At 39.1% G+C, this 12435-nt stretch overlaps 2 protein-coding genes across 2 annotated transcripts; one reads left to right on the top strand and one right to left on the bottom strand.

Annotated features, from left to right (window-relative positions):
• Positions 1 to 1431: 1431 nt before the first annotated feature.
• On the bottom strand, positions 1432 to 5161 carry thnsl1 (threonine synthase like 1; the record flags this gene model as incomplete). The annotated part of the gene is made up of 2 exons (XM_083901463.1): positions 3884 to 5161; positions 1432 to 2247 (listed from the first exon to the last, which is right to left on the bottom strand). The coding sequence occupies exons 1-2, from the start codon at positions 5144 to 5146 to the stop codon at positions 1432 to 1434; spliced, it is 2079 nt and encodes a 692-aa protein (XP_083757589.1). The 5' UTR covers positions 5147 to 5161.
• A 2319-nt stretch (positions 5162 to 7480) lies between these two features.
• enkur (enkurin, TRPC channel interacting protein) lies at positions 7481 to 11189 on the top strand (the record flags this gene model as incomplete). Its single annotated transcript, XM_083901464.1, has 5 exons — positions 7481 to 7560; positions 8518 to 8663; positions 8732 to 8964; positions 9891 to 10037; positions 11016 to 11189. The coding sequence occupies 5 exons, from the start codon at positions 7481 to 7483 to the stop codon at positions 11187 to 11189; spliced, it is 780 nt and encodes a 259-aa protein (XP_083757590.1).
• Between the last annotated feature and the right edge of the window lie 1246 nt (positions 11190 to 12435).

A 12435-nucleotide genomic window follows, 5' to 3' on the forward strand; every position in this document is an offset into this window, starting at 1 on the left:
TTTTTGAGCATCAAAACAAGTTAATGTATGTAAGTAGACCTCCATAACTCACATATATGTGCAACAGGACCACTCTGTGTGAGCTTTAAAGAAGAGTTTTGGTTTGTTCAATGGAAATGGGGAAAATCTGGAAGAAAATGAATCACTCATCATCATCGTTTCAGACACTAAGGGAGAATCTATTCAGCTTTTTGTACGTAGAGAAAATGCTCAGTACATTTTTTTGTAAAATAAACCACAATTAAGAGTAATTTTGTGGAAAAATAAGCCTATAAATGAAGATCAGAGTGGAGTTATAGAGTCACAGTTCAACCACAATGACCTTTAACACATAGATGTTGATTCTAAATCACGAACGTGTGTGTGTTTACAGTCTAAAATGATTCCATATGCATATGGACAGTGAGATGTTGTGGTGACATCGCCATCTAGTGGACCACGGCTGCTCACAAACGCTGCATAACCAGTGGGCTGTAAAGCAGTGTTTCCCAACCCTGGTCCTCAGGGAACTCTGCCCTGCCATGTTTTAGATGTAGCCCTGCTCCAAAAACACCTGATTCAGATGAAACATTACTACTTTTTTACTATTTTTGAACAACATTCGACAGAACAACAAAAGTTGAAACATACATTTAAAAAAAATAAATAATTTAATTTAACGGGTTTTTTTAAATGACAAAAGTGAAAACATAACATTTTAGATTTTTTTGACAAAAGTTGAAACATCATTTTTTTTTTTTTAATCAAAAGTTGAAACATTACTTCTTTTTTTTTTGACAAACGTTAAAACATTACTTCTTTTTTTTTAAATGACAAAAGTTAAAACATTACATTTTTTTGAACAAATAATTTTGTTTTTTCTTACAAAAGTTGAAACATTAATTTTTTTGGAAAAAAAAATTGTCAAAAGTTGATATATAATTTTTTTTGAAAAAAATAAAAAGTTGAAACATTACATTTTTTTTTGACAAAAGTTAAAACATTAAATTTTTTGGAAAATTATTTTGTCCAAACATTTCTTTATTTTTTTTATTATTATTATTATTATTTTATTTTTTTTAAGTCAAAAATTAAAACAAAAATGTTTAGTTTTTTTTTACAAAAGTTGAAACATTTATTTTTTGGGGAAAAAAATTGTCAAAAGTTGAAACATAATTTTTATTAAAAAAAAAAAAAAAAGTTGAAACATTATTATTTTTATTTTTTTTGGCAAAAGTTAAAACGTTAAATTTTTTGGACAAATTTTTTTATCCACATTTTTTTTTTAAACAAATGTTGAAACATTAAATTGTTTGAAAAAACAGGGCAACATGTAAAACATGGCAGGGCAGTGTTCCCTGAGGACCAGGGTTGGGAAACACTGCTGTAAAGGTTCAGTGCGTGACATTTAGCAGGGTTTATTTGCATGTTTGTGTCGTGAAAAGTTGAATTCTAGTCCACGCTGATGAAGCACTCCTGGATCATGCTCTCCACCTGCTCCACCATCTCGCCGTACTCCGCCTGACACACCGCGTGTCCTCTGCTGCCGCTCCGGCCCAGACTTCTCATCATGTCTCCGTGCGGCTCAGGTCCCGACGCCGCCGCCGCCGCCGCGCGTCCGAGCTTCCGCAGCTGCTCGACGGGATCCTCCGGAACGTTCTGGACGCGTAAAGCTTTGAACACGGCGGGCGCAAACTTCCCGTAGTGAGCGGTGGAACAGAGCACCACGGGGCACGAGCCGTCCTGCAGCCGCCCTGCCACCACTTTAGCCACGGCGGTGTGCGTGTCCATGACGTAGCCCGTCCGCGCGTGAAGCGTCCGGATGGCGGTCAGACAGTCGTCCTCTGAGCACCAGCCGGCCGACACTTCCTGCTGAATCCTGCTCAGAAGAGGCTCAGAAACCTGGAAGCGCTGCTCCGCGTCCAAACGCGCGAAGAGTTCCCGGACCAGACGACCGTCTGCGTCGGAGACGTGGTGGACGAACCTCTCCAGGTTGGAGGACTTCAGGATGTCTATGGCAGGGGAGCGGGAGGGCGCGAGCGGACGACCCCGCAGGTCGTACTCGCCCGTGGCGATGAAGTCAGCCACGACGCGGTTGTGGTTGGACGCGCAGATGACTTTCCTGATGGGGATTCCCATTTGTCTGGCGTACACGGCCGACATGGCGTTGCCAAAGTTGCCGGTGGGGATGCAGACGTCGATGGGCTCGCCGAACGCGATAACGCCGTCTCTGCACAGATCCAGATACGCCGAGGAATGGTACACCACCTGTGGTCAGGTGAGAGAAAATGACATAAGGTAAAATAAGATGTGAAGTGAAGTGAAGTGAAGTGAAGTGAAGTGAAGTGAAGTGAAGTTAAGTTAAGTTAAGTTAAGTTAAGTTAAGTTAAGTTAAGATAAGATAAGATGTGATGTTAAGTGAAGTTAAGCGAAGTTAAGTTAATTTAAGTAAAGCTGGATGTGATGTTAAGTTAAGATACGATCGATACGTTAAGTTAAAATACGTTAATAAGTTAGTTATGATAAGATAAGATAAGTTAAGATCAGATAAGTTAAGATACAAACAATAGGATAAGTTTAGTTAAGATACGTTCAGATAACATGATAAGATAAGTTAAGATCAGATAAGTTAAGATACAAACAATAGGATAAGTTTAGTTAAGATACGTTCAGATAACATGATAAGATAAGTTAAGATACAATCGATACTTTCAGTTAAGACAAGTTAAGATACAAACAATACTATAAGTTTAGTTAAGTTAAGATATGTTAAGATATGATATGATAAGATAAGTTTATATAAGATAAGTTAAATTAAGATGTGGTCAGATAAATTAAGATACAAACAATACAATAAGTTTAGTTAAGATACGTTCAGATATGATAAGTTATACAAGAAGTTTAGTTAAGATATGATCTTTAGGTTAAGTTAAGATATGTTAAGATAAGTTAAGAAATGATAAGATAAGTTAAGATCAGATAAGTTAAGATACAAACAATACTGTAGGTTAAGTCAAGATGTGTTAAGACAAGATAAGTTAAGATACGAACGATTAGTTAAGTTAAGATACGTTAAGATAAGATACAATACGTTAGGATAAGTTAAGTTAATTTAAGATATGATACGATACGCTAATAACGCTCAGATAAGTTAAGATACAAATTATATGATAAGTTTAGTTAAGTTAAGATAAGATCAGATAAGATAAGTTAAGTTAAGTTAAGTTAAGTTAAGATAAGATAAGATAAGATTAGATAAGATAAGATAAGTTAAGATAAGATAAGTTTAGTTAAGTTAAGATAAGATCAGATAAGATAAGTTAAGATAAGTTAAGATAAGATAAGATAAGATTAGATAAGATAAGATAAGTTAAGATAAGTTAAGATAAGATAAGTTAAGTTAAGATAAGATAAGATTAGATAAGATTAGATAAGATAAGTTAAGATAAGTTAAGATCAGTTAAGTTAAGATAAGATAAGATAAGTTTAGTTAAGATAAGATCAGATAAGATAAGTTAAGTTAAGTTAAGATAAGATAAGATTAGATAAGATAAGTTAAGATAAGTTAAGATAAGATAAGATTAGATAAGATAAGATACGATAAGATAAGTTAAGATAAGTTAAGATAAGATAAGTTAAGATAAGATAAGATAAGTTAAGATCAGTTAAGTTAAGATAAGATAAGATAAGATAAGATAAGATAAGATAAGATAAGATAAGTTAAGATAAGATAAGTTAAGATCAGTTAAGTTAAGATCAGTTAAGTTAAGATCAGATAAGATAAGATAAGTTAAGTTAAGATCAGTTAAGTTAAGATCAGTTAAGTTAAGATAAGCTAAGATAAGTTAAGTTAAGATCAGTTAAGTTAAGATAAGATAAGCCCACTCATGTCTCCTCACGTCACCTGTGGCAACAGCCTGGCCCAGTTGATGGAGTTTGCGGTGCTGAGGACGGTGCCGTACTCCACAGCGAGGTGTCCCGTCAGCCCGGACTCTCCGAACATCCTCTTGATGTTCCTTTGGCAGAAGTCGAAGTCCGAGCGGACGCCGACGGCTCGGGCGTTCCCCCCGCCGTAACTCAACATCTGCAGCTTCTGAATCTCGCTCACCCCGTCCTCGGGGAAGAACACCAGCACGCCCGCCCTGCGTCCGTCCGCCGCGTCCAGGCCGCCGAAGCCGCTCAGCACCGCGCTGCCCGTGTCCCCGGACGTGGCCACCAGGATCAGGTAGTTGCACGTCGGCGGGAGGCAGTGGGCGAAGAGTCGGGGCATGAGCTGCAGGGCGAGGTCCTTGAAGGAGGCGGTGGGGCCGTGGAAAAGCTCCTGGACGTACTGGTCGTCGCAGAGGTGTTTCACGGGCGCGACCGCCGCGCTGGCAAAGTTGGACCCGTACGATTTGAACACCATCGCCCTCAAATCCAAAGCGCACACGTCCGACGGGTGGATGCACTTTTCGAGTAAAACCAACGCCCGCTCCGCGTACGACATGTCGGCCAACCTCAGCCACTCGCCGGCGGGGATTTCGGGGAGGCCGTTTTCGGGAACGTAGAGGCCTCCGTCTGGGGCCAAACCCTCGACCACGACGTCGCTGAAGTACGCCGCGTCGTGGTCGCGCGACGCCGCCGCGTCGTCGTCGCGCCTGGTGGACACGTAGGTCTCCGCGGCGCGCGTCCGGTGCCTCGCCACGGCCTTCAGCACCTTCTCCGCGACGTCGTCCGCCGCGTCGCCCGTCCCGCACAGCACGCGCGCGTCCAGCCACTTCTCGTAAAACGGCTTCCTGTATCGCAGGACGTCCCTCACGGAGACGCCGCCGACGCCGTCCTGCCCCACAATCCTGTTCACCTTCATCCCGTCGAGTCGCCGCAGGATGTCCTCGCCGCTCACGTCCAGGTAGACGACCAGGCCGCTCCGCCTGACGTGCCGCATCGCCGCAGCGTGGAGCGGGTTGGAGCCGCTCAGAGAGATGACGCAGCCGGCGGCGGCGAAGTTACACAGAGCCCGACCTTCCTCTTCGAGGAAACGCTCTCCGCCCACCGACGCCAACTTGGCAGCCACGGGCATCTTCCACGCGGCTTCCAAGACGTCGTCATCTACGTCGACGACGGGCAGACCCAGCCTGCGGGCCACTATCCTGCCCACTGTGGTCTTCCCTGCCCCCGGTGGACCCATGAGCACAATGTTCTCGTCCCCTGCAGGAACCGTCCTGGTGCAGATCCAGGATTTAGGTGTTGTAAACGGACTCGTGTGGAACCTGGCAGCTCTGAACGCACGCCGACACGCAATCAGCGACGCCATCGAGGACGTGGCGATGGCTGCGCAGCTTTGCTTCTGTGGAGAAGAAAATGAAGATTAAAGTTGACAGTTGACTTTGGAAGTTTATATTTTATTAGAGCAGTTGTTCACATTTGATCAAGAACAAATTATGTTGGGACTGATTTATCTATGGTCATATATGTTAGACAATAAATACATCATAACTAGTATTTAAAAATGCTGGGAGTGGAGTAGTAGTAGCAGTAATACTGTAGTAGTGGTAATAGTAGTAGTAGCAGTAGTAGTCGTAATAGTAATAGGAGTAGTAGTAGTAATAGTAGTAGTAGCAATAGTAGCAGCAGCAGCAGCAGTAGTAATGGTAATATTAGTAGTACTAGCAGTAGTTGTAGTAGTAGTAATATTAGTAGCAGTAGTAGTAGTAGTAATAGTAATAGCCGTAGTCGTAATACTGTAGTAGTAGTAGTAGTAGAAATAGTAGCAGCAGCAGTAGAAGTAGCAGTAGTACTGTAGTAGTAGTAGTAACAGAAGTCGTGTAGTAGTAGTAATAGTAGTAATACTGTAGTAGTAGTAGTTGAAATAGTAATAGCAGTAGTAGTAGTGATACTAATATCAGTAGTAGTAGTAATAGTAGTAGTAGTAGCAGTAGTAGTCGTAATAGTAATAGCAGTAGTAGTAGTAATAGTAGTAGTAGCAATAGTAGTAGTAGCAGTAGTAGCTGTAATAATAGGAGAAGCAGCAGTAGTAGTAATACTGTAGTTGCAGTAGTAGTAATAGTAGTAGTAGTAGTAATACTGTAGTAGTAGTAGTAGTAGTAGTTATACTGTTGTAGTAGTAGTAGCAGTAGTAGTAGTAGTAATAGTAATAACAGTAGTAGTAATAGTAGTAGTAGTAGCAGTAGTAGTAGTAATAGTAGTAGTAGTAGTAGTAATAGCAGTAGTAATAGTAGTAGTAGTAGTAATAGCAGTAGTAGTAGTAATAGTAGTAGTAGTAGTAGCAGTAGTAGAAGTAATAGTAGTAGTAGTAGTAGTAATAATAATAGTAGTAGTAGCAGTAGTAGTAGTAGTAATACTGTAGTAGTAGTAGTAGTAATAGTAGCAGCAGCAGTAGAAGTAATACTGTAGTAGTAGTAGTAAAAGTAGCAGCAGCAGTAGTAGTAATACTGTAGTAATAGTAGTAGTAATAGTAGCAGCAGCAGTCGTAGTAGTAGTAATACTGTAATAGTAGTAGTAGCAGTAGTTGTAATAGTAGTCTTTGCACGTGTTTTACAGGCAGACAGTTCGTCACAATAAACACTTTAAATGAACAAGACACTCACGTGAAGTTGTGGTTTATCTTATTTCAAACGCGATTATCATGTTTTTGTGGAGAATGAAGTAAAAAACATGGTTTCACGTTTCACGTCAACATTAAATCACCACTGACACGCGCTGCACTGTGTTGTCGTCATGAAAAACTACGGTCAGCCTACTAGGACAATATTGATGTTTAATTCAATGGGAGCCTATGGAGTTGTCAGAATAAACACATTTATATGTTTTTATGTTTTGTTGACTGTTAAAACATAAAATGCTAAATTAAAACCGTATTCTGAGAAAATTATAAAAGGATTCGATGGCGAAACTGGAAACTGCAGAGATGACTTCATGGTGCGTTCAAGTACACCTCAGGGAGCTCGAATTTCTGACTTTTCTACGTCATAATTCCACTTCACACAGATCAATAATTGTGAAAAATGATGCTATATTGCAGTAGTGTCATGATTTAGCTGTCGCCATTCATAGACAGTGAAGTTTCTGGTGTTTTTCACGTGAAAGAATGTGGGTCGTTGCGTTTATTAAAGTCGTTTTACGACTGATTCGCGTGTTAAGTTTTTTTTATGAAACGTTTAATGAAATGTGTCTTGAATATTTTCCTAGTTTGAAAAAAAAGAAGGTTAAAACAAACGTCGATTTGGTAATAATGTCAGAATAATACACCAATTTGGCATCAAATGTTTACTATTTAGTACTTTACGAGTGTACGTGAATGCAACGTTCGATCCACAGTCGCCGAGCAACCAACCGGAAGTGTGTCGATCAAACAATTCACGCACGGACCCAAGACAGTTGAGGCTAATTTTAGCTCCGCGTGTGGCGCTATGTTTTAGTTATTATTAGCCAAAGTTAATTAGACATAAGAGTATTTAAAAATATACAACAATATTAATTATAGTTATTAAGTCTTTTGAACATGTCGAACGTTGTGTATCCGAGAGAAAGCGTCTACAATCCGTTAACCAAAACCGAGGTGAACACTGAAAAACCGCCCAGGTACGTTTAACATCTGTAGCTAATCCGGTTCATTTTTAAGCTAGCATAAAAGAACCCATACACTAGTTAGTGATACAGGACAGGTACTCAACATGTTGTCAAATATGTTAAATCAACAATAAAATTAAAGTTATCTAAACTTTTCTATAAGTCTGAGATTTTGACTCATAATATAAACTAGTAATCGATTTAAAAAATTGTTTATTTCGCCGCCTGTTTCACATATTTTGATTTTATTTAATGTCTCACCATTGTCATTTTATTTTGAAGTGTGTCTATATTCTGTATTGCTCTTGTTAAGAACCTGGTTTTAATAAATAAACATGAATTTTGTCATCAAATCAATCAGTTTTCAAACATAATGGTCGTTCCATTCATCTCAAATATGAATAATTCTTTCCATTCAATTGAAAAAGTGTTGTAATGTCGATTGTTAGCTCCGAAATAATCAAAACAAACCCATAAAATGCTTAAAAAAAACAAAAAATCGTTATTTTATTTTATTTTCTAGAAATTATTTAACCCTTTAAGGTACGCACCAAGAAAAAAGCAAAGGAAAAATTGTTTATTTGCATTTTTTATTATTTTATTTTATTTATTTATGATAACAGTAACGACAATCAATATAAATTAGACCCTACAGTATTTTGTATACAGGCCTCTACCAAACGGTTGAGATGTCTGTTCATAATAAACCGGGTTTGCACAATTCATAAAGTACAACATTCAGAACAAGTCACATTAATTTAGTGTTAATGAGTTTATTTTTCAATGAGATACAGTGACTTAAAGTGTGGTCGACCAAATGGTCGAGTAGTACCTTAAAGGGTTAAAAGTCAAAAGCATTCAACAACAAAACTGTATATTAATGACATTTATTGTGCATTTATTATGTGTTGAATTTGGTGTATAGTCGGAGGAGAAAAGTGAGGAGACGTTTATTGTCTGTGTCTGAAGGTACTTGTCCAAGTTTAGACCGACAGTTATCCTTGAGAAAAAGGAAAACCAGGATGCGATGAGAACGATGGGACCAGCGAAGGTCGAGGCTCCGTGTCCGGACAAATATCTGAAGAAACATTCAAAAGAGCCCAAACTGCATGAAAGTGAGTATTTTTCTGTCCACAACATCTTGTCGTGTGTGTCTATAACTAATCTTTGGACGTCCTCTCAGAGACAGAGAGCTCGAAAGGAGTCCGAGACGCCTGCGCGGCGAGGAAACCTCCCGTCCCGGCGAGGACGGACATCCCCACCATGGGAATTCAAACCGGGAGAGACTTCCTGAAGACGAGGGTGGCGACGACGCTCGTCCCGCTGAAGCCTCAGCCGACCACGGTGGACTCCAGGAAGGGACACAAGCAGCGTCTGGAGAACTCGGGACTCGTTCCCAAGTACATCAAGAAAAAGGTATGAACCTCACCTTGTTGTTGTCCCAGTACACAATCATTTTTATTGACTGAAGTGATTTATTGAGCAACATTTTCAATTTTTTTTGGACCAAACAACTTATTAAGAATGTATTAATGCCTCAAACTCAAATGAGTGTCTAGTTTGGTCAGTAAGTGAATAAAAAATCCAACTTTTTGAGGAAAAATTTATAATATTTATCATTTTTATGATGAAATTTCACACAATTTCAAAATAAAAGTCTTTGTTTTGATACGGAAAGATAAATAGGTCACAGAATAAACGTATTTATGATGCAAAATGAATCTATTAATACATAAATAAATAAAAAAACTGAGAAATAACTAATTGTAACTTGATATGAAGACCAAAAAGCCAAAAAGCTTAGCTGCAAGTCCTAAATGTACCTTTTTTTTTCTTTTCTTTTTTCTTAAATATTGTAATGTTCTGTTTTTAATAAATGTTTACTGTCTTGTTTATCTTGTTTTACTCTGTAGCAATTTTTCAGATTTGTTGTTCAAATGTAAAGTGCATTACAAATAAAATCTATTGTTATTATCATCATTATTATTATTAATACAATTAATAATAACAATAATAATAATAATAATAAAGAATGTATAAATGCAGGGGTCTCAAACTCAAATGAGTGTCTAGTTTGGTCAGTAAGTGAAAAAAAGTCCAACTTTTTGAGAAAAAATGTGTAATATTTATAATTTTTATGATGAAATTTCACATAATTTCAAAATAAAAGTCTTTGTTTTGCTACGGAAAGATAAATAGGTCACAGTTTAAATGTATTTATGATGCAAAATGAATCTATTAATACATAAATAAATAAAAAACAGCGAAATAACTCGTTGTAACTCGATATGAAGCGTCCGAGGCCTCGGGATTGAACATCGCCGGGTTTTCCTTTTCTGCAGGATTACGGCGAAGTGCCCGAGTATCTCCTGCAGCGCAACGAGGAGAAGCAGAGGTCGCAGCAGGAGTACGACAACTACGTGAGGGAGCAGCAGGAGCAGGGAGCCATGACTCACCTGAGCGAAGCTGAGCGACAGACTGTGCTGCAGGTAAAAGTGGAATAAACACATGGCTGCACAGCAGCAGCAGCAGCAAAGAAAAGAAAAGAAAATACACCACATATTGACTTCCAGTAGGTCAGGATGAAGCGTCATCATTTCTACTTCTTATATATTTATAAAAAAAGGATAAGGTAAGACTTTATTAATCCCACAATGGGTAAATGAAGGTGTTAAAGGTGCCATATGTAAGATTGTGGCCAAAAACGGTTACTACATTCAAATTCAAAATACCAAGGACTTTTAGGTTTCGTTTTCTGACGTAACTGGCAACCCGCGGTTGCTCGGCAGCTGAGACTCTACTGACTGCAATGATAGGTAGACGGCGGTAGGTGGCGCCACATGACGCCAAAACATGATTTCAAAACATAAACATGATTTGCAGTCTGCAAAATATTTGTTTTTAATGCAAATGTTTTGTCTGTACTGTTGTTGTTGGTGAGTTCAGTTTGTTATATGAACATTATTCCTGAGTCTCTGTGACATATTAGGAGGATTTTATGATTTATTACACAATGCACCTTTAAATGTTAAAAAAAAACTAAATATATGACCATTTATATATACATATACAAATAGACAATGTGTATAATACTTCACCATTGTGAGAACAATGAAGCAAAAATGAAGAAAATATCAGCAGAAAATCCAAAATTTTAAAACAAAACATTGACAATAGTGATTCTGAAATGTCAGGATAAGGAAAATTCCTTTTCCCTTCAAAGCTTCATTCACTGGCCACTTTATTAGGTACAGACACCGACACTGAGTCTGATTTTACCTGTTTTCCTTTCCTAGTGATTTATTTTGAAATGCCACAAGGGGGAGCCATGCATCTTTCCAGTCGCTCCTCGTGATTTATCTCGTTCAAGTGTCTCTGTTCGCTCGTATTAGCACACCCTGAGACATAAACACAAGGAATCATTCAACAATGACTAAGACCTCTTATTTTGAAAATCATCTCTCCAGGGTTTGAAGAAGAACTGGGACGAGCTTCACCACGAGTATCAGAGTCTCTCGTTCGTCATCGACACCGTGTCGAAGAAGGCTCACAAGGAGAAGCTGGAGGCCGCGATGAAGAAGCTGGAGGAAGACATCGACCTCTTCGAGAGGTTTAAAACCATCTACATCCCCAGACACTAAACAAAAACCCTGACAAACGTGTGACTACTTCCTGTCCCTGAAAAATAAAATCACTTCTATTTATTTAGTCGTAAATTCTCATAAAATAATGATACACATTTTTAAAACAGAGTAAAACCAAAGTTACTCTGCCAAGAAAGAAAGAAAGAACTTTCAAAATAAGAGCCACTTTTTCAAAATAAGAATCATTTTTTTCCCTTTAAGCTTCATTCACTGGCCACTTTATTAGGTACACAAGACACTGAATCTGAATTTGTGACAGAAAACTTACGCGGCACCACTTCCTTTCAACCTGGCTTTCAAAATAAGAGCCACTTCTTCCTGTGTAAACCTTAAAAAATAGCTTGCAGTTGTTCTTATAAAAGAAAATACACATTTTTATGAAATATTTCCGTAATCACTTAACTCTACAAAATAAAACGCATGTTTTTTTGTTTACACAACTTTCATAAATACATTGAATTTTTCACCCCCACCCCTTCAGTTTCATGGGAAAAAACCCACTAAAACAACTTGTATTAATAAAGTATAAAAGTATAAAGTATACAAATATTTGTTGTTGTTGCTTTGTTTTGTCGTGTGTGTGTGTGTGTGTGTGTGTGTGTGTGTGTGTGTGTGTGTGTGTGTGTGTGTGTGTGTGTGTGTGTGTGTGTGTGTGTGTGTGTGTGTGTGTGTGTGTGTGTGCGCGCGTGTCTGTGGTGTCTGTGTGTGTGTGTCTGTGTGTGTGTGTGCGTGTCTGTGTGTGTCCGTGTGTGTGTGTGCGTGTCTGTGTGTCTGTTAGGGTGTGTGCGTGTGTGTGTGTGTGTGCATGTGTGTGTCTGTGTGTGTGTGCATTTGTTTTGCTATCTTGTGTGTGTGTGTGTCTGTGTGGTGTGTGTGTCTGTTTGCGTGTGTGTGTGTCTGGTATGTATGTGTGTGTGTGTGTGTGCATGTCTGTGTGTGTGTGTGTGCATTTGTTTTGCTATCTTGTGTGTGTGTGTGTCTGGTGTGTGTGCGTCTGTGTGGTGTGCGTGTCTGTGAGTGTGCGTGTCTGTGTGTGTGCGTGTGTGTGTGTGTGTGCGTGTGTGTGTGTGTCTGTGTGTGCGTGTCTGTGTGCGTGTGTGTGTGTGTGTGTATGCGTGTCTGTGTGTGCGTGTCTGTGTGTGTGTGTGTGTGCGTGGCTCGTGATGCAGCAGCAGCATCACATGAAGCTGATTATCCCTGTAATTCTCCTCCATTCAAACAACAACCACGTCCTTTTTTTAAA

The sequence above is a fragment of the Microchirus variegatus genome (genome assembly GCF_963457635.1).
Source record: "Microchirus variegatus genome assembly, chromosome: 15".
NCBI classification, from domain to species: Eukaryota; Metazoa; Chordata; class Actinopteri; order Pleuronectiformes; family Soleidae; genus Microchirus; species Microchirus variegatus.